The sequence below is a fragment of the Diadema antillarum genome, unplaced genomic scaffold (assembly GCF_040938485.1).
Source record: "Diadema antillarum isolate AM-2024a unplaced genomic scaffold, OU_Dant_1.0 seq00000005_RagTag, whole genome shotgun sequence".
Classification (NCBI taxonomy): domain Eukaryota; kingdom Metazoa; phylum Echinodermata; class Echinoidea; order Diadematoida; family Diadematidae; genus Diadema; species Diadema antillarum.
Genome location: NW_027271127.1, coordinates 303,065 through 327,118, shown reverse-complemented (window position 1 = coordinate 327,118; position 24,054 = coordinate 303,065). Strand labels below are relative to the sequence as shown.

Genomic DNA, 24,054 nt, shown 5'->3' with positions numbered 1-24,054 from the left:
TTGTGCATTTCATTTAGTGTAGACTGTTAAAGATCATGTACTATTCATATGATATTGATTTTTGGCAATGAGGCCTCTCATCCTGTTGCTATTAAAAGGCAGTATAAACATGTGCCAAAATCATTATGGAAATTCCATTTGCCACATTATTACTTATGAGTTATGTGGTATTAGATAGAAATATACAATGTGTTCATAAAGAGCACAGCAGCTGTGTAGCTTACCTATAATGCATTTGATCCTTTTCAGAGATGCCAACTTCCTGCGATCAAACATAGATGTGAATGCTGTGCAAGAGTCTGGGAAGATGACCCTATTCTTGGCTACCAACCAGGCCATAACCTTGAATCTCAAGACCACCTTGCTTAAAATTGAGGGTTATGAAGAGATGATCGCTGATGTGGTCAACCTCTGTGTAAGACTCTTTAACAAGGGGCAGTATGTCCTGCCCACTGAGAAACATCTTCTAGTTAAGGTGAGTAGTGCACTTGTGATCTTATAAAGAAATATAAGGTGAGAATTGCACATTTTTACAAGTGTATGCTCTAACTATATGCTTGAAGAAATAAACAAAGTTGTTTCCAGATATGACGGATTCTTGGGAGTGTTTAATGTCATTTTCTGTCTTTACCTAAATCAGCTGTTGGCTGGTCTTATATCCCCTTTCAGATCCCAGTCATTTAGATAGATTCCATGAACTTTGAGTAATTTGTCAGAAATACAAATACAATATCATGGTCACAAACAATTTATATAATTTTCACTACTGGTATTCCTTTAGCACGTAGTAACTGAAATGTGTGCATTGTTTGTTTTTTCATGTATTATATGTAAATAAGAAATATCAGATTCTGGGGTGCATGTCCTTGCCACAGTTAGTCTAAATTCAATTGTGAAGGCAAGGTATGCCCACTCAATAAATGCTTTCATCCATGGACTACAAGTTAACTATAAGAATATTGAATTACACTACCTTTTTGAATTCGAACCTGGAGGTCCACTACATGTTTTATTTCCAAAGTTTTTTTTGTCCTGAAATTTAGTATGCAGTTGCTCTCTTTGTTTTGTTCTTCAGTATAAATGGTGAACAGTAACAAAATATGGTTGTTTCACAGGATATAGCTTATTTCAAGTTATAAAGTTGTAAGTTTCAAGACATTGGGTCCAACTTTCACTCTCATTGTTGGCTCAATGACTCATAAATGTTCACTTTGTCAAATGAAATATGCAGCGTTCCTTAGTTTGTGAACTATTATTGATTCCATAATGTGATATGTGTGCTTGTACAGGTGATGGCAATCGGACTCTTCTTGATGGACAATGAGAACAACAGCATTTACAAGATGGACCAGAAAAACAGGATCAGTCTATCCAAGATAGACAAGATATTCAAGGTAGGGAATATGGAATTACACCTCCAAAGAATATAGTTGTGCGGTCCTGTGTGACTGCAAGCAAAAGCTCTGTATTTTGTAGATGGTATGGTAGTCGGCTTCAAATTAAATAGACCATAGCATTTTTCGTCAGTGCCTTTATTGTTTCTGACAATCACAATCAAAGCAAACTGAAGCAGAGAAGGTCAGTGCCAGGGCAGTTCACAAAGGGGAACTCCGGCTGATTTTCAGACTTTTACTTTGGAACAACTGTAAATTGGTTATACTGGGTACAGAGTTTTGAGAATTTATAGTGATTGGGATAAGGAATAAGAATGTTTTAAAAATTCATAACAAATCACAATGAACAAGGATGATGACATAGCAGCTTCACCATAAGAATGCATGAGTGGGGGCTCAAAGAAACAGAGCAAAAGAAGAAAGCATGCATTAATTCTACACAGGTGACCTTGTTAAGCGAGGGGTATTGTAATGGAATTGCATTGCTACATTTCTGAAATATTTGAGCCTCCCAACACATTCCTATGGTTAGGCCCCACTCATCTATTTGTAAAGTGAAGCTGCTTCCTTGTTCAGTGTAATTTGTTTTGGGTTTCCAGAGTATTGGTTTCTCTGCTCAAGGACTACAATTAATTCCACAAATCTAAATAGGAGTTGTTGATTTATGTACTTCATGATGAGAAATTATGAAAATTGCCCAGACTAAGATCTCTGAAAGTGATTATTATTTGATGATAATCAGAAGTACACAAGGTACTTCATCACATGAAATTAGTATACAAAGTGTATTTGCATTTATGCATTTGTGTTAATGATTGTCTGCTAGGGTGATATTTGTGCTGGAAGTGTTTTTCTTTGTTTCATGAGAGTTTAACCTTAAGACATGGTTGGTATTTAGATTTATAGTCATACTTTCGTTTTTTATAGCACTGAATTGTGGATTGTGTATTGCAGTCAAACTATTTCATTTATACATTGCTCCCCCCCCCCCCACACACACACACAAAGAATGATTATTGCACTCCCCTGTGCTGAAACCAGAGCACATAAACATTGTAGCATTGCAACTAATTGACAAATTGACCTAAATTGACATAAAAAGCACCAAATTAATCAGTATAGTACTAGCCATGATGAAAAATCCTGGGCGTACATACTCGCGCAGGATTTGAACCTATGACCTCCTGATCACCGGACAGGCATCTTACCTACTCGACCACCAAGCTTCTGCCCAACAGCCAGTGTTGGTTCTGATCCTTATAGCATGCAGCGGGCACTGCATGTTTAATTATATTATAAAATTCTTGTGTTCAAGATGTTTCTATTGCAAGTGATTTACAAATTGCCTTATCGCACTTATTTACATTGTATGTCAATGTAGGGCAATTTATCGATCAGTTGCAATAGAAAAATCTTGATGCAAGAATTTCATTAATCTTAATTGTAGCATTGATTGAAATGTACAGTTTTAATTCTACTTGGGGGGTTCAAATGTGCTTTGCACCAAATATCTAATTCCTGGTGATAACATAGACTGGTATGCTATAATACATGCATAGTGATAGTGACCATTACCAGGTACGTGCAACGTGAAAATAGGTAGGCGGGATATGCATAGAGAATTTTGAGCCAATGTTGCTACAGTCTAGGGGAAATCTTCACTTCTCAAACATGGTGTGTAATCATATGGCATGACAAGAAAGAATTGAGCCATAAATCCTGACAGAGACATAAAATACTAGATATTAGTAGTGAAATAACCTTACGTGACCCCAATGTGCTCTCCACCCTGTATAATTTGATCACATCTCGGTGTCCTTTACTGTCAATGTTCTCACCCATAGCAACTGGAAGTGGTCCCTCTGTATGGAGACCTCCAGATCTCTGTGTTGTCTTTCGTCAAGAGATGTGCAAACTATGAAACACACCAGTCATTCTGGAAAAGTGAGAATATCTCAGCCTCTGGTGCACAGTTCAATCTTCTGCAGCAACAGGATGATTTGCGAGACAAGCACACAAAATATGTGGCACAGTTGGTCAAGTACAGTAAGATACATCCCCAGGGGAAGGTCACTGAGGTAGGTCATCAGAGATGCTGTATGCTGTAAGGCATTGTCTTACATTTTGATGTATTTTTTTTTCCGGCTTCCTTGCCTTTAGCAGCTTGCAGATTTCTAAATCTGTATATACATTTTTGTATATACACACACAGCAAAAAAAAGTAAGTAAACACTTTCCAAGTTTGTATTTCTCTTAAAATATTGCCAAAATATTAATGTTTGATGTACCATGTTAAAGGGACTGTACAGTTGTGGTTGAGGTGAGGATTTAACTTTTAACGTTTTGCGAGATATTTAGAAACCACTCTTTGAAATGTCAAAGAGCATGCAATTCTAAGGGGTATCAAAAGTTTATTTGGTGAAAATCGGTTTTGAAATGGCTGAGATATCCAAAAACAAGGTGAAACGAGATCCCAATAAAAGACGTGGCCTGTCACCTTTTATTATTATCACTTTTTTGGATATCGAAGCCATTTGATACCTGGTAGGTGAATAACAAGGGAAACATTACACTCATCTTTTCCAAGGCGCAAAAGTAAAAAATGCAAAACTAAACAAGTTGTCAATCATGTGGAAGTGCTCTTGCATGTACATAACAATGAGAACAAAAGACAAATTTATCACAATATGAACATGAATTGATTTGCAAAAATAAATCTATGATCTATACAATGTCTTTGTAGCCCCCCCCCCCCCAAGATGAAGAAAGGCTGAAGATAATAGAAAAAAATGAAGAATCTTCTGTCAAATCTGAATTCAAATGACATTAGAGAAGAAGCAATATTAACAAAAATGGTAGAAATTTGAAATGTTATTTCAATGCAAGAAACGCAAAAATGATATTTTGTTCTTGATTTTTTTCTCATGAATTCTTCAATTCGTAATCAAAAGCATGAAATAAAGAAATTATGTCCTGTTTATCAGCTTTGCGGCTTATTCCTTATGTCATTTGGAGTTTGAGTTGACAGAAAATTCTTATTTCCCCCCTTTAGTTTCCCACTTTGGATTTGTTTGAGGATATAAAGAGATTTAACTAGGTCGATCACGCGATCGCAACGAAAATTGTCACACACATTGCCTATGACGTAATCTAAAGTACCATGAAGTTAATTTTTCACAAAATTATCATTTATGCTAAATTATGCTAATATATGCATAATGATGCATGAAATCAGACAATTTGGTATAAATCACTAAATAAAGCTCAAAACTGGCACATTTTTTTGTGTAAATATTCTTTAGTGTCCTTAGCAAATGTCAGAGAAAAAAATTGTGCCATCAAAAAAAAATTCTAAAGTATTTTATTGTTTTTTTAAATTTAAAAATGTATTTCCTTGTTTTTCGACTGTATGTTTTTCATTGTGTTTTCAACGAAATTTGTCCGCGACATTGTTCCGAAAAAGGAAATATGTTATTAATTGATTTTAATCAATAAAACCCCAAAATAATCATGCTTTTATGAAATGTGCCTGTAAGCACAGTTTGCATTGAAATTGTACACAAATTCAGGTTTTTGAGCAATTTTTGGTCTGACATGCATGTACAGTCAAACCTGCCTTAGCGGCCACCTGCCTATAGCAGCCACCTGTCTATAGCGGCCACTGAAAAATCCCCCCGAGAGAAAAGCCCAGTTAAAGACCCTGTATAAAGCGGCCACCTGTCTAACGCGGCCAGCGGCCGCAAATTTTGTTTCCCGCGGTAGATTTTAACCTGTCTATAGTGGCCACAGAGCTGGTAATTCAGCATGTTTTTCTGATTTGTGGCCGTGTCAGTGATCTATGGCCAACGTTCAGTGATCGCCACCGCTGCATTCATCACTTATTCAGTCATAATAATGCGCTAGTGTTAAAGCTTTCTTCACGACTGTACAACATGCTACTGTGCAACAATTTCATAAACACGGGCATTGTTCAATGCATGAAACACACGTGTGCATACGTACGCATACTCGTACATGTACACCGTGCTAAGTACTTACAGATGTATACAACGATGGCACATGTACATGTACATGTATAGGCAATTCACACATATAGTTGGATAACCTGTCTATAGCGGCCACCTGTCTGTAATGGCCACTTTTTTCGTTTCCCTTGGGTGGCCGCTATAGACAGGTTTGACTGTATTTATGTATGCGCAACTTGGAAACCGCACGCCCGGGCATCGCAAATTTGGTGTCAAAAGATACGGGAGACTTGAAAGAAAAAAGTCATTAAACGTCGCGGCGATAGCTTTTCGCAATAGTGATACATTGTGCGGAACGTCGAGGGGGGTCCTCGGAGGCCCCCCCCCTGGCCTAGTTAGGGTTAAGGGAACAAAAACTTAATTTTGCTCTTTCAATCTAGTTTCTCATTGTGTTAAATTGGTCTTAGGTGGTCATTGCTGCCTTGGAGTGCATTTGCAAATGAATAACAAAATGTCAATTTCTGCAATTTTTACCTTTGTGCCTTGGAGGACAAAAACATGTGTTCACTTGTGCGTACAATTTCTCTTTGTATAAAACCTCCTGGATGATAGCCATACTTCGTAATATCGGCTTCATTAGAAAATATTTGAACCGCTCTTCTACCGAAAAATTAGTCCATGCCTTGATATCCTCTAGGCTCGATTTTGGAAACTCTGTCTTATTTAACTTACCACAAACTCAGCTCTCCATGCTACAGAGGCTTCAAAATGCGGCAGCACGCATCATCACACTATCCAAGAAGCACACTCACATCACCCCTATTTTGAGATCACTTCATTGGTTACCAGTCAAAGATCGCATTATTTTTAAGATTTTACTTTTGACTTTTCATTGCATTCAGGGCGCTGCTCCTCAGTATAACATTGACTTACTCCATAATTACATCCCTGCTAGATCTTTACGCTCATCCAACTCCGGTTCTCTGATAATTCCAAGATTCACTACAATATGGGGCACACGTGCCTTTGGCCATGCTGCTCCCACCTTATGGAATAACCTACCTTCAGCCGTTAAAAATTGTTCTTCATCAGACTCCTTTAAAAGCAGTCTAAAAACTCACTTGTTTAAAGCCTCAATTTGATTACTCATTACATGTACTTGATATTTGTATGTCTTTTACTTCGTCACTTTCTCTTCCTTCCGCGCCTAGAGCACTCTGCAGAGTGGATTTGGCGCTATATAAATCATATCAATTATTATTATTATTATTTATGATACAGTGATTTTTATCTTAACCTTCTATGAGAAATATGAACTTGAAAAAAGTTTACTTTCTTTCTTTGCTGAGTGTACTCAAGGTACTGTATGTACACATGATGAGATATGCTGATCTCAAATTCATCTTTTAGCACATATCAAATCTTTGTTTTTCATGAAAACCTTGAAAAAATAAGATCATGAAACACAATGTGCAGATGTATCAAAGATTACATCTGTATGTTTATGTAATGATATGTAGATATTGCCATTTGTATGATTACTGTGCAAGAGGTAGAATGAGATTGGAACAGTGCACAGAACATGTTATTTCTAACAATATTCCTGTTTGAATACTCATGTTCCAAAATCAAGTATAAAGGAACTACCAGTGTATATGTTTTGTTTATGTATGTCCAAAAAGGAGCAGAATCAGAAAGTGAAGGAAAAGAGTGATGAGGAATGCAGAGCAATCTATGACCTGGCAAGAGAGGGACTGCAACTCCTTTCAAATCTCACAGCACTTGTAACAGAGATGGTAAGACACTGGTGATTTTTATGCCTCCGCCACGAAGTGGTGCCGGAGGCATATATGTTTTCGGGTTGTCCGTCCGTCCGTACGTACGTCCGTCAGCATTCGTTTACGCGATAACTTGAGTAATATTGACTGGAATTTTACCAAACTTGGTCCAAGTATAAAGTATGATGGGGCAATTCCTTGATTAGATTTTGGGTGAAATCGGCCAAAGGTCAAAGGTCAGGGTCATATCAAGAAATTTTATCCATTTACGCGATAACTCAAGACTGGATCAAGCAAATTTCACCAAACTTTGAGGATGATGTATGATGGGACAATTAATTGATTAGTTTTTGAGTGAAATTGGAATGGGGTCAAAGTTCAAAGATCAAGGTCAAATCCTAAAATTTATCTGTTTACATGACAACTCAAAACTGGATGAAGCAGCTTTCACCAAACTTGGTCCAAGGATGATGTATGATAGGGCAATTAGTAGAGTAGATTTTAGTGACATTGGCAAGAGGTCAAAGGTCAAAAGGTCAAGGTCAAATGCTAAATATGTTGCTATTTCCCCCATGTCAATGCAATGCCTGAAGGTATTTTCTTGAAACTTAGCGTCGACATGTATTACTGCATAAAGATTCTCCAGAGAGAGTTTCATGTCATAAGGTCAAAGGTCAAAAGGTCAAAGGTTCGCTAGATGAAAATGTTACAATTTCACTTTTCTCGCAAATGGTTCAATGTGTCTTCATGGAACTTGGTACAAACGCATGTACTGACTGGCAGGGATTATGTAGGGAATATAGGAAATGTAGGGGTCATGGGTCAATAGTCAGGGGGTCAAAGGTCAAGGTCAACTCCTCAAAATTTTTCTATTTACCTCATATACTAGTACATGTATATGCAATGCTTGCATTATTATTTTTAAAATTTTATATATACATATACATGTATTCCCTAATGGAGATTCTCTGGGAAATTTCCAGCTGGAAGGTCAAAGGTCAAAGGTTAAGGGTCAAAGGCCAGGTTTAAATCCAAAAATATATCTTTTTTATACTATAATTATACTCTTTCTTCATGCCTTGAAAATTACTCAATGCATAAACCTATAAAAGGGTCGGTCAGAAGTCAAGTAAAAATCCTCAATTCCCCCAATTCATGTACCTGCACTCTTAGACAATTATAGCAAACCTACTGTAGTTCAAGGAAAGTGAACATTCAAGATATTTCTGACTAACCTGTAATTTCAATATTTTGCCAGTTATGTGAAACTGTCATCACACATTGTGAAGACATTGTACCATACACCTATTGGGAGAATCATGCATTATGGCGGAGGCATCAGTCGCCATAGGGACATTTCTAGTTATCCATTCATTTTGTCTGTATTATGCCATGTTTTTTAATAGTGCTTGTACAAACATGTAGTTCAACAATTTTCCACTTCAGATTTCTTTCATTGTCCCCGCCGAACGAGTTCGAGCAGGGGACTATGAAACGGGCTCCGTACGTGTGTGTGTCCGTGTGTCCGTCCGTCTGTCTGTCCGTCCGTCCGTCTGTCTGTGCGTCCGTGTGTGATCAAAATGTTCAATTTGCTACTTCTCTGTCATTTATGAGCCAATTTTGATTCTGTTTGCTTTATATGATAGCACTACATGGGAGCTTTGAAACTTCTACACAGAATTTCAGTTGTGACCTTTGACCTTGACCTTTGACCTATATTGTACATTTTGCTTCAAAATGCTACTCCTTCGCCATTTCTAACCCAATTTCGATTCCGTTTGCTTTATGTGATGGCACTAGGTGAGGGCTTCAAAACTTCTACACAGAATTTTGACCTTTGACTTCTTTGACCTTTGACCTTGATTTTTTACCTTTATTGTACATTGGCTACAAAATGCTACTCCTTCGCCATTTCTAACCCGATTTCGATTCCGTTTGCTTTATGTGATGGCACTAGGTGAGGGCTTCAAAACTTCTACACAGAATTTTGACCTTTGACTTCTTTGACCTTTGACCTTGATTTTTGACCTGCATTGTACATTTTGCTACAAAATGCTACTCCTTTGCCATTTCTAACCCAAGTTCATTTCCGTTTGCTTTATGTGATGGCACTACAGTCTGTAGGTGAGGGCTTCAAAACTTCTACACAGAATTTTGACCTTTGACTTCTTTGACCTTTGACCTTGATTTTTTTTACCTACATTGTACATTGGCTACAAAATGCTACTCCTTCGCCATTTCTAACCCGATTTCGATTCCGTTTGCTTTTTGTGATGGCACTAGGTGAGGGCTTCAAAACTTCTACACAGAATTTTACTGTTGACTTCTTTGACCTTTGACCTTGATTTTTGACCTATATTGTACATTGGCTACAAAATGCTACTCCTTTGCCATTTCTAACCCGATTTCGATTCCGTTTGCTTTTTGTGATGGCACTAGGTGAGGGCTTCAAAACTTCTACACAGAATTTTGACCTTTGACTTCTTTGACCTTTGACCTTGATTTTTTACCGATATTGTACATTTTGCTACTAAATGCTACTTCCGACGGGGACATATTTTACGCACCGCGTAATTTCTACTTTTCCTTGTTTTAGTTAACATGGGCATGTTAGTTAACATGTTTTAGTTAACATTCATACATAATGCTCGAGTGAATTATTGTGATGTAGTGCTTTTTATGCCTCCACCATGAAGTGTCACTGGAGGCATTATGACCCCGTTTACAGTGCGAGGCTCGGCCACGGCCGAGCCCGCCTTCATTTCAGTGTAAACGCGGAAAAGGCCAAATGCGGGGCCGAAATTGGCCGCTCAATTGGCCACGATCTGGAGGTGGTCTCGGCCGCGGCCAAGCCGCAGCCGAGCCCGGCCTTTTCTCAGTGTAAACGCAAACTGGGCCAAATGCGCGGCCAATTTTAGTCTGGCTTCCAAACCCTCTGCCCGTACTATTTCGTTATTCAGGATATTAACCCCCTCAACGTCAAAAACTAGTATAGTTTAAGGTGGTTTTGTTCTGCAAAGGATTTTTCCTTCGGCAAAGGCCTTAGCCCGAACGGCGACTTCGTCACCATGGAATCCAATTGGCAAAGGGTCTGAAAACCAGACTACACCAAATTGCGTTTGTTTACAAGCAGAGCGCCACTAAGAAAAAATATTGAAAGGTTTGAATTAAAAGCGGGGCCAAGCCCGTCAGTGTAAATGGACAAAATTGCGGGGCTCGGCCCCGCAAAATTGAGGCTGGACTCGGCCGCGGCTCGGCCCAGCCCCGCCCAGCCCCGCACTTTAAACGGGGTCTTAGTTTCAGGGTTGTCCATCCACTAGTCCTTCTGTACTTCCATCCGTCCATCTGTCTGTAATCAATTTGATTAGATTTAACTAGTATAACTTAGAACTGTTCAAGAGATCCTAATAAATCTTGGCATATGTATGTTTTAGTGGACAAATTTGGGCCTTTCAACTTTGGACGCACATGCTCAAGGTCAAGATTAAATTGTCAAAATTTCACTATTTCCCTCATATCTATGCAATGCCTGAAGATATTTTCTTGAAATTTAGTGTATATATAATGTATTACCCTGTAAAGATTTTCTCGAGAAATTTTGGGGCCATGGAGTCAAAGGTCAAGTGAAAAGGCTAAAATTTCACTCTTTTTCTCTGTATCCCGAAAATTGCTCAAGGTATCTTCATAGAACTTTGTACATACACAAGTTAGGCCTGACAGTGATTCTCCCCAGACTTTGGGGGTCATGGGGTCAAAGGTCAAGGTCAAATTCTTACAATTTCACTATTTCTGCCATATCCATGCATTGCCCTAAAGTATTTTCTTGACACTAACCTATATGTATGAACAGATAAAGATTCTCTGAGGAAGTTTTAGGCCGTGAAGTCAAAGGTCAAGGAAAAATAATAAAATTTCACATTTTCTCCATATCTTAGAAATGGCTCAAGATATTGTCATAAAATTAGTACATATGCTTATACTCCCTGGCAATGACTGTCTTGGGAATTTTAGGTCATTGCTCAAAGGTCAAGGGTCAAAGATCAGGTTAAAATGCTACAATTCTACTATGTAATGCTGAAATTACACTTTTTTCCGTATCTTTGAGATTACTCTATACATGAACTTAATAAAAGTAATTACTGAACAATGATTCTGTAAGGAAAGTTTTGGCCATGGGGTCACAGGTCAAGGGAAAATATTCAAATGCCACAATTTTTCCCATATTTTGAAAATAGCTCATTGACAAAGTAGTGTTATGAAAATGGATGTTACCAGTTGGTAAGTATTTGAAAAATTTGGGTCATATGGTCAAAGGGAAAGGATCAAAGGTCAAGTGAAAATGCACAAATCCCCAAATAACTGCTCTCTTAAATGATCTAGCCACCCATCCAAATGAAATGTATATAAGGAAAATAAACACTCAAGACATTTGTGACAAGCATGTCATTTTATTTTTTTGCCAATTACATGAAACTTCTGTCTCATATTGTCAAGACATACTGTAGATGTATTGAGAGAACCATGCATTATGGCAGAGGCATACCAGTCACCATAGCAACATTTCTAGTTGGCATCTATTCTGTATTTTCTCATTCAAACTTTTTTACTCAAACAACTACTTTCTGAAGATGCAGGTAAAAGTTTCAAAAAGACTCATCCTTTTTGGAAGGGAACCTCAAGTTGTTTAAATGTAAACAGTGCTCCCCAAGAGGGCATGAGGATAAGACTGCAGTTTTTCTTTGTCTTTGGCTGGGAAAAACCTAGTACTAGTTTATATCAGCTTACTTTTCAGGAGGTGTCTTACAGAATTGTATACTGAGGTTAATCGTTTTTCAAATGGATTCCTAGGATATCAAGGGGTCATTCAAGGGGCAGAACTCAGTACAACACTTGAGGTAGTTTGATACAAATTTCCTTTTTTTTTTTGTAAATGCAAAACTGATAAAAGTTTAGGTGTAGCATATTTGTTACAGTCTTAATCCAACTACATGGGACTTCAATTGCACATTTTGTATCAATACACAATCTTTCCGTTTGTAAAGTTCTCCTGGAAGCTGCTTCATCCCAGCACCAGTCACAAGAAGGAGGTGGAGGAGGCAGAGGAGTATGAGAAAGCCACTCGTTTCAACTACAACAAACAGGAGAAGTTTGCTCTCATCGAGATCATTGCAATGATAAAGAGCCTTCAAGCTCTCATGAGCAAACTGGAACCTTTCTTCAAGGATGCTATCCACCGAACGATCTATGCTGAGATACAGGACTTTGTCCAGCTGACCCTACGTGAACCAATGAGGGCAGCAGTCAAAAGGACTAAGAAGAAGAAGGGCCACCTCATTCTCACGTGAGTATAGGAATATGCAATGAAAGGAAGGTTTACCATTTGAAGCAGAACGTTGTCATATAAGTGCAACAGACAACAATAATGATTTTAGCAGTTATCATGATCTATATTGAACATTTTGGCGGCACATCAAAATGTATCATTGTGGCCACTTGATTTTCACTGCAATACGAGAGCATATTGAACAGAATTCGTAGGCCTATGTATTAATTCCCGGTGGGCTACTGTTGTTAATGGCAGTTCAATAATACACTGTACTTATTTTGTCTTTTCTGTTGTGCGAGCGCTTGCTGGGTGCGTGAACACTTGCTACTATATGAAGTGTGTGAATTTTAATTGTTACAATTCACATGCACACATACATCTTCCTGTGTACGCAGAAGTACAGTGCGAGTCACTCCTTTCTCAGTGCAGACGACTTCAAATTCTAGTAGAATTATGATACTTTTTTCCAGTTCATGCCATGATTATGGATGATAATGTTAAGCCTAACCCTAGCCCTGCAATGTAAACGGGGTCTAACTGTGGGGATCATCTTGGGAGATGGATGATTCAGTGCAGTGCCTTGAGGAGAAAAAGAGTGTACCAAGATGTTTGTGTGATGGTTGTTATAGTGCACATATATAAGGAAGAGCAAGACCGTGGATGCATTTTAAGGTGAGGAGTAGTATTTTAGTGAATATGAGACATGATGGGTTGCCTTTGTAACTGACAGACATTGAATCTCATGTGACAGAACGTTGGTCAATCTGTGGCAAGTCTAGCAATGGTATTTTGAGTTTGCTTTGATTTCTTGATGTGGGTTGCATTCAGACCATAGAGTATAACATTACAATAATTCAAATCAGTTAAAATGAATGTACTATTGTCACATACAGTAATATCCCTCTTATGACTGCTCCTAAATGCACAGCACTCTTCACTCTTGTTATGAAATGTGTACAGATCTTATGTTGGATGAAATGTAGAGCTCTGAATACTGAAATGTAGAGCTCTGAGATACCAATGAAAGGAGTGAAACACCACTCATTTGCATTGAAATGCTCATCTTTCATTTGTCATGTGGTCATCTTTTTCTCATAAGTACCACTGGCAATAACATTTCTAACTGAAGGTACTACTGACAAATATTTTCCCATATTTTGAATGTAGCTCAAAGTTTTGTCATGAAAATGGATGTTACCAGCTAGTGATTATTTCAATAATGGTGGGCCATTGAGTCAATGGAATGGATCAAAGGTCAAGAGCAAATGCTCAGATTCTCAAATACTTGCTCTTTTAAGAATTTAGCCATCCTTTCAAATGAAACCTAGTTCAAGGAAAGTAAACACTAAACACATCTATGACAAACATCAAACATGTCATTTCATTTTTTTTTTTTTTTTGAGGGGGGGGGAGGGGGCCAATTATGTAAAACTGTCATCTCACATTGTCAAGATGAACTCTAGACCTATTGGGTGAACAATGCAATATGTTGGAGGCATATCAGTCACTATAGTGACATTTCTAGTTTTTTTATAAATCTACCGGTATTGAATTTTCTATTTGTAGTAAGATAGATTTGAAACAAAGTTAGTATTCTGAACAGATATCTGAAGAAATATATGTCCCCAATAGCTGTGGTGACATCCAGTAAATCAGTGAGATAACAAGCCTCTGAAATGTTACTGTCACATTGTCCCATTGAAATAATATTTACCTATAAAAAGGTGACAAAGGTACTGTGTTTTAGTGTTGTCCTTCCATCTGTCCCAGATCTCCACAATACCTTACAAACAACAAAAAACAAAAACAAAACAAAACAAAACAAAAAATTTGGGGTTTTGAGTGGTCTAGATCAATGAACATCCTCAAAATGAAGATAAAGGGTCATACATAGCAAATACTGCGTGAGACAATGGAGGCTTCCCATTTGATTGTGCACTGCTGTCAAATTGCTCGAGTTAATAGTATTGGGTGAACTATCAGAACAAATACCTCATCTGGCATCCCTGTATTGGACACTATATTATTGTGCAGTGGGGTTTTCAAGAAAATCTTTCTACGTAAGGTTTACTGCTTTTGTAGGCTCTGCAAAAGCTCCCCCATCTTTATGTGGGCTTTTTGACAACAAAATTGATATGGAATCTAGATGTTGTAAACAAAAGCAGTTAAATGAAACAAAAAGATTAGACTGCATACATAGATGTTTCAAACACACCATTTTTTTATAGGGTGACATCATAAGTTACAATATTATTCTATTCTTTTGTGTTTTGGTATTCAACATCTAATTCAGTGTATATCTAGTCAATATGCAACCCTCTGTGCCCCTACCAAGGGTGGTATAGGTTGCCAGTCTATCATTCTATCCCACACTGTTGATGACAAAGCTGTGCTTTCACTTTGTGCATGCCAAGCCATCTCTGGTTTGAGGCAGAGGTCTCCATTGCTACTTATTGTCATTTTTAACAGACTAATTTCCATACAGACAACCATTTACGACAGTACATACATAACGCCAGAACAAGGTGTCAGAAAATTGCACTCATGATATGGAATTTGTTGTCACAAAATTAAATGGTAATAGTAACTTTGCTGTCGGACTTTGATATCATGGTTCCATCGTAGAGAGATTGAAAAGGACAAGATGTCCCAGGATTCTACTATAATGGGATCATGATATCTATACACTGCCACTGTCTGCAGTCGAAAGAAGCGAGTAATGCCCCACTGCATTATTTTTCTCTGTTTTGATTTGTAATTGTTATTTCTGTGCCAATGTAGATGTTATTCAACCATTATGATGGTGTTATCTGTTTGGCATGTTTATGTGTATACAAGCATGGACCATGATACGAGTGAGATCATGTTTTGAATGAACATAAAACAAAATTTTTCCATTGAAAATCTCATATTTGCTCTTTTATTTATCATTCTCTTGTTCAGCATTATTCGAGGGGTACGAGAGAGCTGCTGTGACTGGTTGAAGGGGAATGCACCCACAGATGACCCTGTCCTGAAGGGTGACAAGGACCCAAAGGGGGGCTACACACCAGAAGCAGTCCCTAGAAGAGCTGTTTCACCTTCCACTACTCAAGTAATGTCAACCATTTGAGTGGCTTGTAGCCTGAAGGAAATTGTGAAAGATAATCTTGATTTTCTTTTTCTTTTTCCTCATTATCAGTGTGAAATGTAAACATGAGGCCAGCAAAAGCAGTTTGTAGAGTTGATGCATCCAGGATATTATCTGTGCAGTCTTAGAAGAAGGGTGTGAACATTAATTTATTATGCCTGATCAATCTCTTGACTTTTGACGAGGCATGTTTATGACAACCCAAACTGTAGAGGCAATGTGAACATAACATCTTGTTCACTGACAAATATATTTGTTCTCATGATACAGAAAAAAACAGGCATAGCAGATTGAAACAGGAACATGTAAATAGATTGACAATCTCATCTCAACCAGCGGAGTGAGTCCAACCCAAGTTCATATTAAGAACATGTAAATACTGTACATGTAGTTGGGAAAATGCCACATGACATGTAGCAAATTACATTGGAGCATGAATATTCAATCCCATGCAGCAGTTACAGTCCATGAGAATTACATATTAATCGTGTGTGGAAAGGTATAAAAGAAGGAGTTGGCTGCTTGCAGGTAGTTTCCAGCCGTGGGCAAGGCGTTACATTTTTGAACCTTTTTTGTCATGTGAATATTTTCCTTACATTTCCCTTGTCCCTGAGCAAGACATTTTGTCCAGAGTGCTCATTTGAACCCAGCTCAATTGATGGATAGGTTGAGAGGCATTGACTAGCTTTGATCATACAGATGGCTTCTGCATACAAAATGACTCTCATGCAGTGGACAGATATGCATGTGTGTGAATATGACAATGACAACATACTAAACACAAGCTAAAACATAGTTCTCAGAAGGGCTCAAAATTCATCTTCCACCATCTGGAATTTGCTGGCAATACCTCGAAAGGCTGTACCAAGAAACTTGTCTGACTGATGGGATTTGCCATGATAATGAGTTGTTTTAGAGCATTTGAGGATCAAACTTAAAATAATAAAAGTCAGTGTACGTGACTTGTATTCCTTAAGCCCCCTCCCTGTGCAGTAGCAGGTACGTAGAACGTTACTAGTATGTGATCATGCCCCAGCAGTAATCACACACTAACAAGCTGCATACACTCTTGTGTGCAGTGAATACTGCTATCGCTGGATAGAGTGTAATCAAGTAATCTAATAGAAACAACACATATCAACCACAGTTGGGTGTGCTCTGAGATTGCATTACTTCCAGCATGCCCTTTTTAGGTAATATTGAACAGTTCCATCATTACCAATCTGAAGTTGTGTTATCACAGCATTATTTCACACATCAGAAAAATCAGCAGTTTCTGCGGTCATATGGAAGCTATGTTTTACTTTTAAAAGTGTAAAGGCTTTATTGGTCACAGGGGATGGATGCATGAGCCAAGGTTCAATTAAGCTATTGCGATCATTGTGTGAATGTTGTAGGTTGTCCATATTGCATTGTTCATGAACTGTATACATTTGCATCTTCTTGTTAAAGGTCCATATCGTCGCTAGAGCAACAAGACTTCATATCTACAAAATGTCAAATGTTCAGGAGAGCAAAAAAACATTGGCAGCCAAAGCACTGTATCCAATGGGATAGACATTTCTTTGACATGCCGTGGTGGCTTCATATTTGGGGTAAGACAGCAAGGATTTGGACAGGACATCACTTAACTGATTATCTGACCATTAATCAAAAAAAGTCATTTTCACCAAAATTGCAGATACAAGGTCTTGTCACCCCAGCGACGATATGTTTTTTGTTTTTTGTTTTCTGAAATTTTGAGTAAGTAGGTCAATACAATTGTATTTACTTTACATAACTGATTATCATCAAAAGTCAACAAAGGGGGGTAACATCAAGCCAGAGTTTACCAGAATCTTGAAGCTCAGCTGAGCATCAAGCTGTGGCATCTGAGGCCCTTAGCCTGTTCACTTCTGATGAAAAAAAAAATGTTTCTGTTAGTACATTAAATTATTTCATGATTATTTTTCTCTTTTCCATTTCTCTGCCAACAGTTGTATATGGTACGAACCATGCTAGAGTCTCTTGTTGCAGACAAGGGAGGTTCAGGCAAGAAGACCATGAGGCATGAGCTGCAGGGTCTGTGCCCTGTTGAACCCTTTGAGGAATTCCTCAGACGGTCCTTTTTCTACCTCCACATGGTCAATCTGCCAGGCAAGTAGAATTTAGAGGTACTAGGGGGAACAGTATTGCTGGCTGGAATGTACTATGTTGTACCAAAATGATAATTGAAGTGAAAATGAATGTTTCCGTGATGAAAATTCCAGTAACCTGGATACTTAAGGTAAATTACCTCTATACTGCACTTTAAATGACAACAGTACTAGTTTGGTGGTGGTGGTGGTGGTAGTTAAGTAATAGTAGTAGTAGTAGTAGTAGTAGTAGTAGTAGTAGTAGTAGTAGTAGTGACGGTAGTAGTAGTAGTAGTAGTAGTAGAAGTAGTAGTAGTAGTTGTAGTAGTAGTAGTGGTAGTAGTAGTAGTGGTGGTAGTGGTAGTAGTGGTAGTAGTAGTAATGGTAGTGGTAGTGGTAGCAGTAGCAGAAGTAGAAGTAGTAGTACTGGTAGCCATTGTAGTAGTTAGTAGTAATGATGATAATGATAACTTATTGGTATTTCATTAATGCTGTAGTGATTATTAACTTTGTCATTACAGTGACGATAAGAATGATGGTGACAATCTGTGTCACACAAACTTCCGTCATCAGCTCGTGAAAAAGTGAAGAGACAAAGCATTTTACACATTGATGGAACAGCAAGATCAAACAGATACTGTAAAAGTGGTTTCTTTCGTATACAGATACTTTCGTGGTTTCCATCGGTGCCAACTTTTTCACGTGTGTTTAAATTTGCGGTCAACAAAATCTGTGAATGCACAGTCGGCAAAAACTGTTTTATTTTGCACATGAAAACCCGAACTATAAACCAATTATTCTTTTATTTATTGAATAGAAATAAGAATTAAATGCAGGCTTACCTGAAATCCCATCTCTCGAGTACTTTATAACATGCTTGTAAAGTTGTAATACTGTGTACATTGCACGGTATCGCTGTGTGTGTGTTGACCATCAATACACTCAATGCGCGGAATCTTCATGTGTGCATACGTACGCAATAGCGTTGTAACAAGCTGCGAGTTCAAAACATTTCCTTGCGTGGTTAATTTTGCGCTACTTTTTAAAACATTTTTGCATGATGTTAAATTCGCGGTTCAACCTCAAAGCGCAAAATGCGCGAAAATAAAACCACCGCGAAAGAAACCACTTTTACAGTACATGTATGCCTTCATCCTGTTCTTAAGATATTCAATAGATGAAGCATAGTACAAAGTCTAGGGAATGTCAGCTCCAAAACCAACAGTGCTGCATGCATGAATGGCCTATCATCCCAAGTACCCAGTACCTTTAGTAAACCAGCGTGTGTAATCAAGGATGTCTCATCAAAACAATTATTATGGGCAGAGAATCAGGTACACAATGAGAGAAGGCAACAAAAGATTGAATGTAATGCAATATATACAGTGGGTAACTAAAAAGAGCAGGTTGTATGCCTGAAATTTCTTTCTTCTTGATAATTGGCTGGAGTTGCGGTGACAATTTCACCATTCAAGTTTACAGTTTTCATCCCATCGTATGTTAAAGAGAAAATACAACCTATTGAAGGAAAAAAGTGTAGACCACCCTCAAAAGCTGCGAGAAATAATCTGAGAATCTCATGAAAGTGGCTGAACATAATTAATATATTTTCATGATAGCTTTGTTGCTTTGTTGCAGATACAATCCGCAAGTGTGGTGATCTCTCACAGCTCTGGTATAGGGAATTCTACCTTGAGATGACTATGGGAAAACACATTCAGGTATTTATTTTCTTTTTTCAATAGAATGTAGGCATACTGCATGAAGCACTATCAGCCATTCAGGCAAACAAATATGCAGAGCAAGTGAGAGAAAATTGTGAGAAGTTGTGTCATTTCATATTCAAGCAAAGTATGATCAGTCTGAAACTCACTGAGAGTTATGCTTGTTAAAATAGGTATTTCCTTTTTTATGCCTTTGGATTTACTTCTCAAATAAAAGTTGTATGTGCTGATACAACTATTGTAAAGACAAAGCAATGTATTAGTTTACGAGGTAAGGGTGTTTTATAATAGTTACTGGTAAATGTACATGCCAACAAGGTTTCATATAAGCAGGCAAAATAAGTGCAGCATGTTCCTACTGTATCCTTTACCCAATGTTAATGCTTAGAGGACAAAATATGTAGACAAGCTTCTCTACTTTAGAGAAGATCCTCACAACAGGTTCTTCCACATTGTGTTCTAGCTAAGTAACAACCAACTCCAGGGCTAATTTCACCCCCTGTTTTATGAATTTCAAAACATTAAAACTAAACCAAACACAATCTCATCCAAGTTGCCTCAAGTTGCTCAGATGTCAAAGTGAAGACATGTTACCCCATCTCACAATTACTGGTATGTGTACTATTTCAGTAGTGAGGAGGTTTGCATGGTACATTAGATGCACAACTACATATTTATATTCTGGTTAGATGATTTTGCAAGCTTTACAGTGGGAATCAGTAGTAATGCCCCCAAGACATGACAATTGTTGGTGTGCAGTTGATCTTCTATTTTCATCTTTACTCATCTGTATATCAGTTTCCCATTGAGATGTCGATTCCATGGATCCTGACAGATGAGATCTTGACAGCCAAGGAACCAGGACTCATGGAGTAAGTTTATTTTAAGAGACTGGCACTCATAGATACATTGTATGCATACTGTGAGTAAATCATTTTCCCGTTATCTTTATGTTTAACATCAACCATGCAGTGTCTTATGTTCAAAGCTCATGTGTAAATAGCTCATGAAAGCCCTCAAATCATTGGTTTATTTTTCTATTCTTTGTCTTGTTCTCCTTTGCCCTGCATGTTCACTTGCATGTCTTATCTTGTTCAATTAATTACTGTAATGATATTATTTCTGTTGTGTTGTTATGTCATTCATTGTTTTCTTTTGGTGTTTGATAAACTTCAATAAAGTGATGATGTATAAACAAATTCTGTATTGATCTGAACTAAGCAGCATTATCACAAACATAAAGAATGGAAATAATGTTAATTGAAGAAGAGTGGAAAATAAAATTAAAGATGATTAAAGAATAATAAAAAGAAAGAATAAGGTTAAACAAAGAATTGCAAATGTTGCCTGACTGTCTTGTGCTTTCTTGTGCAGTCTTGTTTCTAATCTTGTGAATTGCAGTGTGATACCAAACTCTCCAGTGTTTTAGTTTGCTTGGACACCATTCAACCACAGGCAACAAATCATATTTTGAATGTATACGATGCTACCCTTCTATTTCTTTTTTTCCTCAAATGCTCTTGCAGATATGTGTTCTTCCCCCTGGATCTCTACAATGACAGTGCCCAGTATGCTCTATCTGTCTTCAAAAAACAGTTCCTGTATGATGAGATAGAGGCTGAGGTAGATATAATTATTTCAATTTTTCACAGTTATATTTTTTTCCTCTTTTTTGTTTTAGACTGAGATATGACTTGCCAACACCAAAGCCTAGAAAATTTGCCAAATATCAATTTCCTCATTTTAATGTCATCAAAGATTTCCAATGATTTGTTTGTTATTTATCTGACTTTATTTAAAGCTTCTCACAAAAATGTTCAAAGTTAGTAAACCACCATATTAACATAACTTTTGTATTTAAAATGATCTTTAAAGAGTAGTAGATTTAGTGAAGCAATCAAAAGACTAGGTATTAAAACACAATAGGTCAGTTCATGATACAGTAGTGACATGTTTCTTTGGGAAAAAACAAACAAACAAATGCTTCCATGTTCATAACAATGTTTGAATTCAAATGTGGGAATGATGTGGATAAGAATAAAGGATACAGGCACAGTAATAACCATATGAAGCACATTTTTGTCGATACATTTGATGAGTATGATACACTAGTATGTGTTTTGATATCAGTCAGGTGCGTGTAGGGTATCAGTTGCTGATTAATTAGCCAGAAATTTAATAGTGTGCAGTGTTTTAATTTATGTGTTCAGAGCTTTTGAATGTTCTGTGAAGCTAGGAAAAATGTCACAAGACTCATGAATCAAATTTTGGAAAGGAGTGAGGCAGTGGTTTCTATTCCGTATGTCATTTATCATAAGAATGTGTTTTTATATCCAGGTCAACCTGTGCTTTGATCAGTTGGTCTACAAACTTGCAGAGATGATCTTTGCCTACTACAAGGAACTAGCTGGAAGGTACATCTTTTATACCATTAATCAGACGTGTCACAACCGCTCTTAATAATGCATAATGACATGTGATGTGTGATTAATTACAAGGCAAGTGCAGACAGAAGAGTTGATGCAGCAGTCTGTATTGGTACTGATAGATACAAAGCTATCAGGAATTGGACTTGTTTTCTTTCAGAGCTGTTACATGCATTGATTGCACCAGAACAAGGTGTTGTATGTGTAAATTGCATGATTTAGTTTGCATCAAGACTGCACAAGTTTGATCTGGTAGATACACTTTCATTGTGCTGTAACCTGATTTACAAGTTATATTTGTCTTTCTTTCAAGCCTGTGATTATTCCTCTTTTATTAATGAAAAGTGAAGACAACATGATGTGTTTTTATCAAAGGCAACAATCAAGTAAGACAAAATATTTGAAATGGCTACATCAGAGACTCCAACTCTCCCGTTTTCGACAGGAGATCTCCCGCCGAAAACCCTTTTTTTCAAAATCTCCCGTTCTCCCGTTTGAGATTTAATTTCTCCCGCCCTGGCTCTGTGTCTCCCGTTGGAAAGGATTTGTTACTTATTATACCCCCGCCAAACGAAGTTTGAAGGGGGTATATAGGAATCAGCGGACGGTCGGGCGGTCGGTCGGTCCGTTGCAAATCTTGCGTCGCGAACTACTTCCTCAGTTTTCAACCGATTCCCATAAAACTTGGCACAGATGTGTGCCTCGGGTTGTAGATGTGCAAGACATATTTTTTGACAGTACCCAAAAGTACGTTGCCATGGTAACGGCATATTATGGGCAAAAATGGGTACAAATCTTGCGTCGCGAACTCCTCCCACAGTTTTTGATCAATTTTTATGAAATTAGGTACAGATGTTCATCTGAATATGTTAATGTGCAAGACACATATTTCTGCAGTGGCAAAAAGTGCGTTGCCATGGTAACGGCATGTTATTGGTAAAATATAGGGCAAAATGCTTCATGGCAAAACTGCTTCATCAGTGTTCTTCCAATTCTCATGGAATTCATATTGAATGTTTGTCTTAGGATATAGTTCAGCATGACACATTTCTTGACAGTGACAAAAAGTATGTTGCCATGGTAACAGCTCACATATTATGAGCCAAAATGATGGAAAATTTTGTGTTGCAAACTACTTCCTCAGTTTTTGCCCAATTTCCATGAAACTTGGTACAGATGTGTGCCTTTGGTTGTAGATGTGCAAGACGCGTATTTTTCGACAGTACCCGAAAGTACGTTGCCATGGTAACGGCATGTTAATGGCAGAAGATCAAGGAAAGATCTTGCGGATTTAACTACTTCCTCAGTTTTTTCACTCAAGCTTATGAAATGTTGTTTTGACCAAAGCTTATGAAATGTTGTTTGGCGGGGGTATAACCAGTGGCTGTAGCGACATTTCTAGTTGCTATTGTATTTGAAAAAAATAAGCCTTAGATAGCACCAGAGAGCATCTAGAACCCTAGGAACTTCGCGCTTCGGACACATCAACTTGGAGTCTCCCGTTTGCTAGGGGTTTCAGGCGGGAGAATCTCCAGATCAGAAGGTGCTTTGGGTTGGAGTCTCTGCTACATGTAGAAGGGGACTGTATATGTCCCTCACTATCTTTTTTCAGCATGCTGCTGGACAAGAGGTTCCGCAAAGATTGTAAGAAGCACCACATTGACATCCCATGTCAGCCTGCCAACAGATACGAGACCATTCTTAGGCAACGTCATGTCCAAGTAAGTATCTTGAGGAGGCCTTCTGCCATCTATACTGTGGAAGAGTTCGTTTGAATACTCTCCCATGAATAGCATGGACATGTGTGACTTCAATCCACATGTAGAGACTAAGCAAATTTCAGTTGTAAGGGTACATATCTCTTAACCGTGTTGGGTAACAAGGAGAATGATTTTTTTTTTTTTTTTTTGTCGAGCCCACTGGAGGTGTGGGGAGACTAAGGGATCGCCTGTGGCGTCTGTCCGTCCGTCTGTCGTCCATCCATCCGTCTTTCGTCCGTCCGTCGTCCGTCCGTCGTCTGTCCGTAACGCTACAAAAACTTGAATAACTCTCTACCGAGGATTTCAATTTCAATCAAACTTGGAGGGAAGAGTGGTTATGCAAAGTTACACATTTTACCAAACATGAAGGGCAGTTCAAGGTCAAAGGTCACAGCAGAGGTCAATGAACTTTAGGGCCCACTGTTAAGTTTTTAGGG

At 38.0% G+C, this 24,054-nt stretch overlaps 1 protein-coding gene across 2 annotated transcripts in view; it reads left to right on the top strand.

The window, feature by feature from the left end:
• Positions 1-24,054, top strand: part of LOC139724934 (cytoplasmic FMR1-interacting protein 1-like) — an 83,749-nt gene that overhangs the window by 39,564 nt on the left and 20,131 nt on the right. Inside the window, exons 6-17 of one of the 2 annotated variants that reach the window (XM_071636055.1) lie at positions 250-475; positions 1,290-1,394; positions 3,239-3,472; positions 7,048-7,155; positions 12,180-12,478; positions 15,407-15,557; positions 17,570-17,729; positions 19,346-19,428; positions 20,230-20,303; positions 20,958-21,054; positions 21,769-21,845; positions 23,470-23,578. In XM_071636055.1, the coding sequence (XP_071492156.1) occupies positions 250-475; positions 1,290-1,394; positions 3,239-3,472; positions 7,048-7,155; positions 12,180-12,478; positions 15,407-15,557; positions 17,570-17,729; positions 19,346-19,428; positions 20,230-20,303; positions 20,958-21,054; positions 21,769-21,845; positions 23,470-23,578 (1,723 nt within the window). Of the gene's footprint in view, positions 1-249; positions 476-1,289; positions 1,395-3,238; positions 3,473-7,041; positions 7,156-12,179; positions 12,479-15,406; positions 15,558-17,569; positions 17,730-19,345; positions 19,429-20,229; positions 20,304-20,957; positions 21,055-21,768; positions 21,846-23,469; positions 23,579-24,054 lie in introns of both variants that reach the window. The other variant, XM_071636054.1, reaches the window with a different exon arrangement.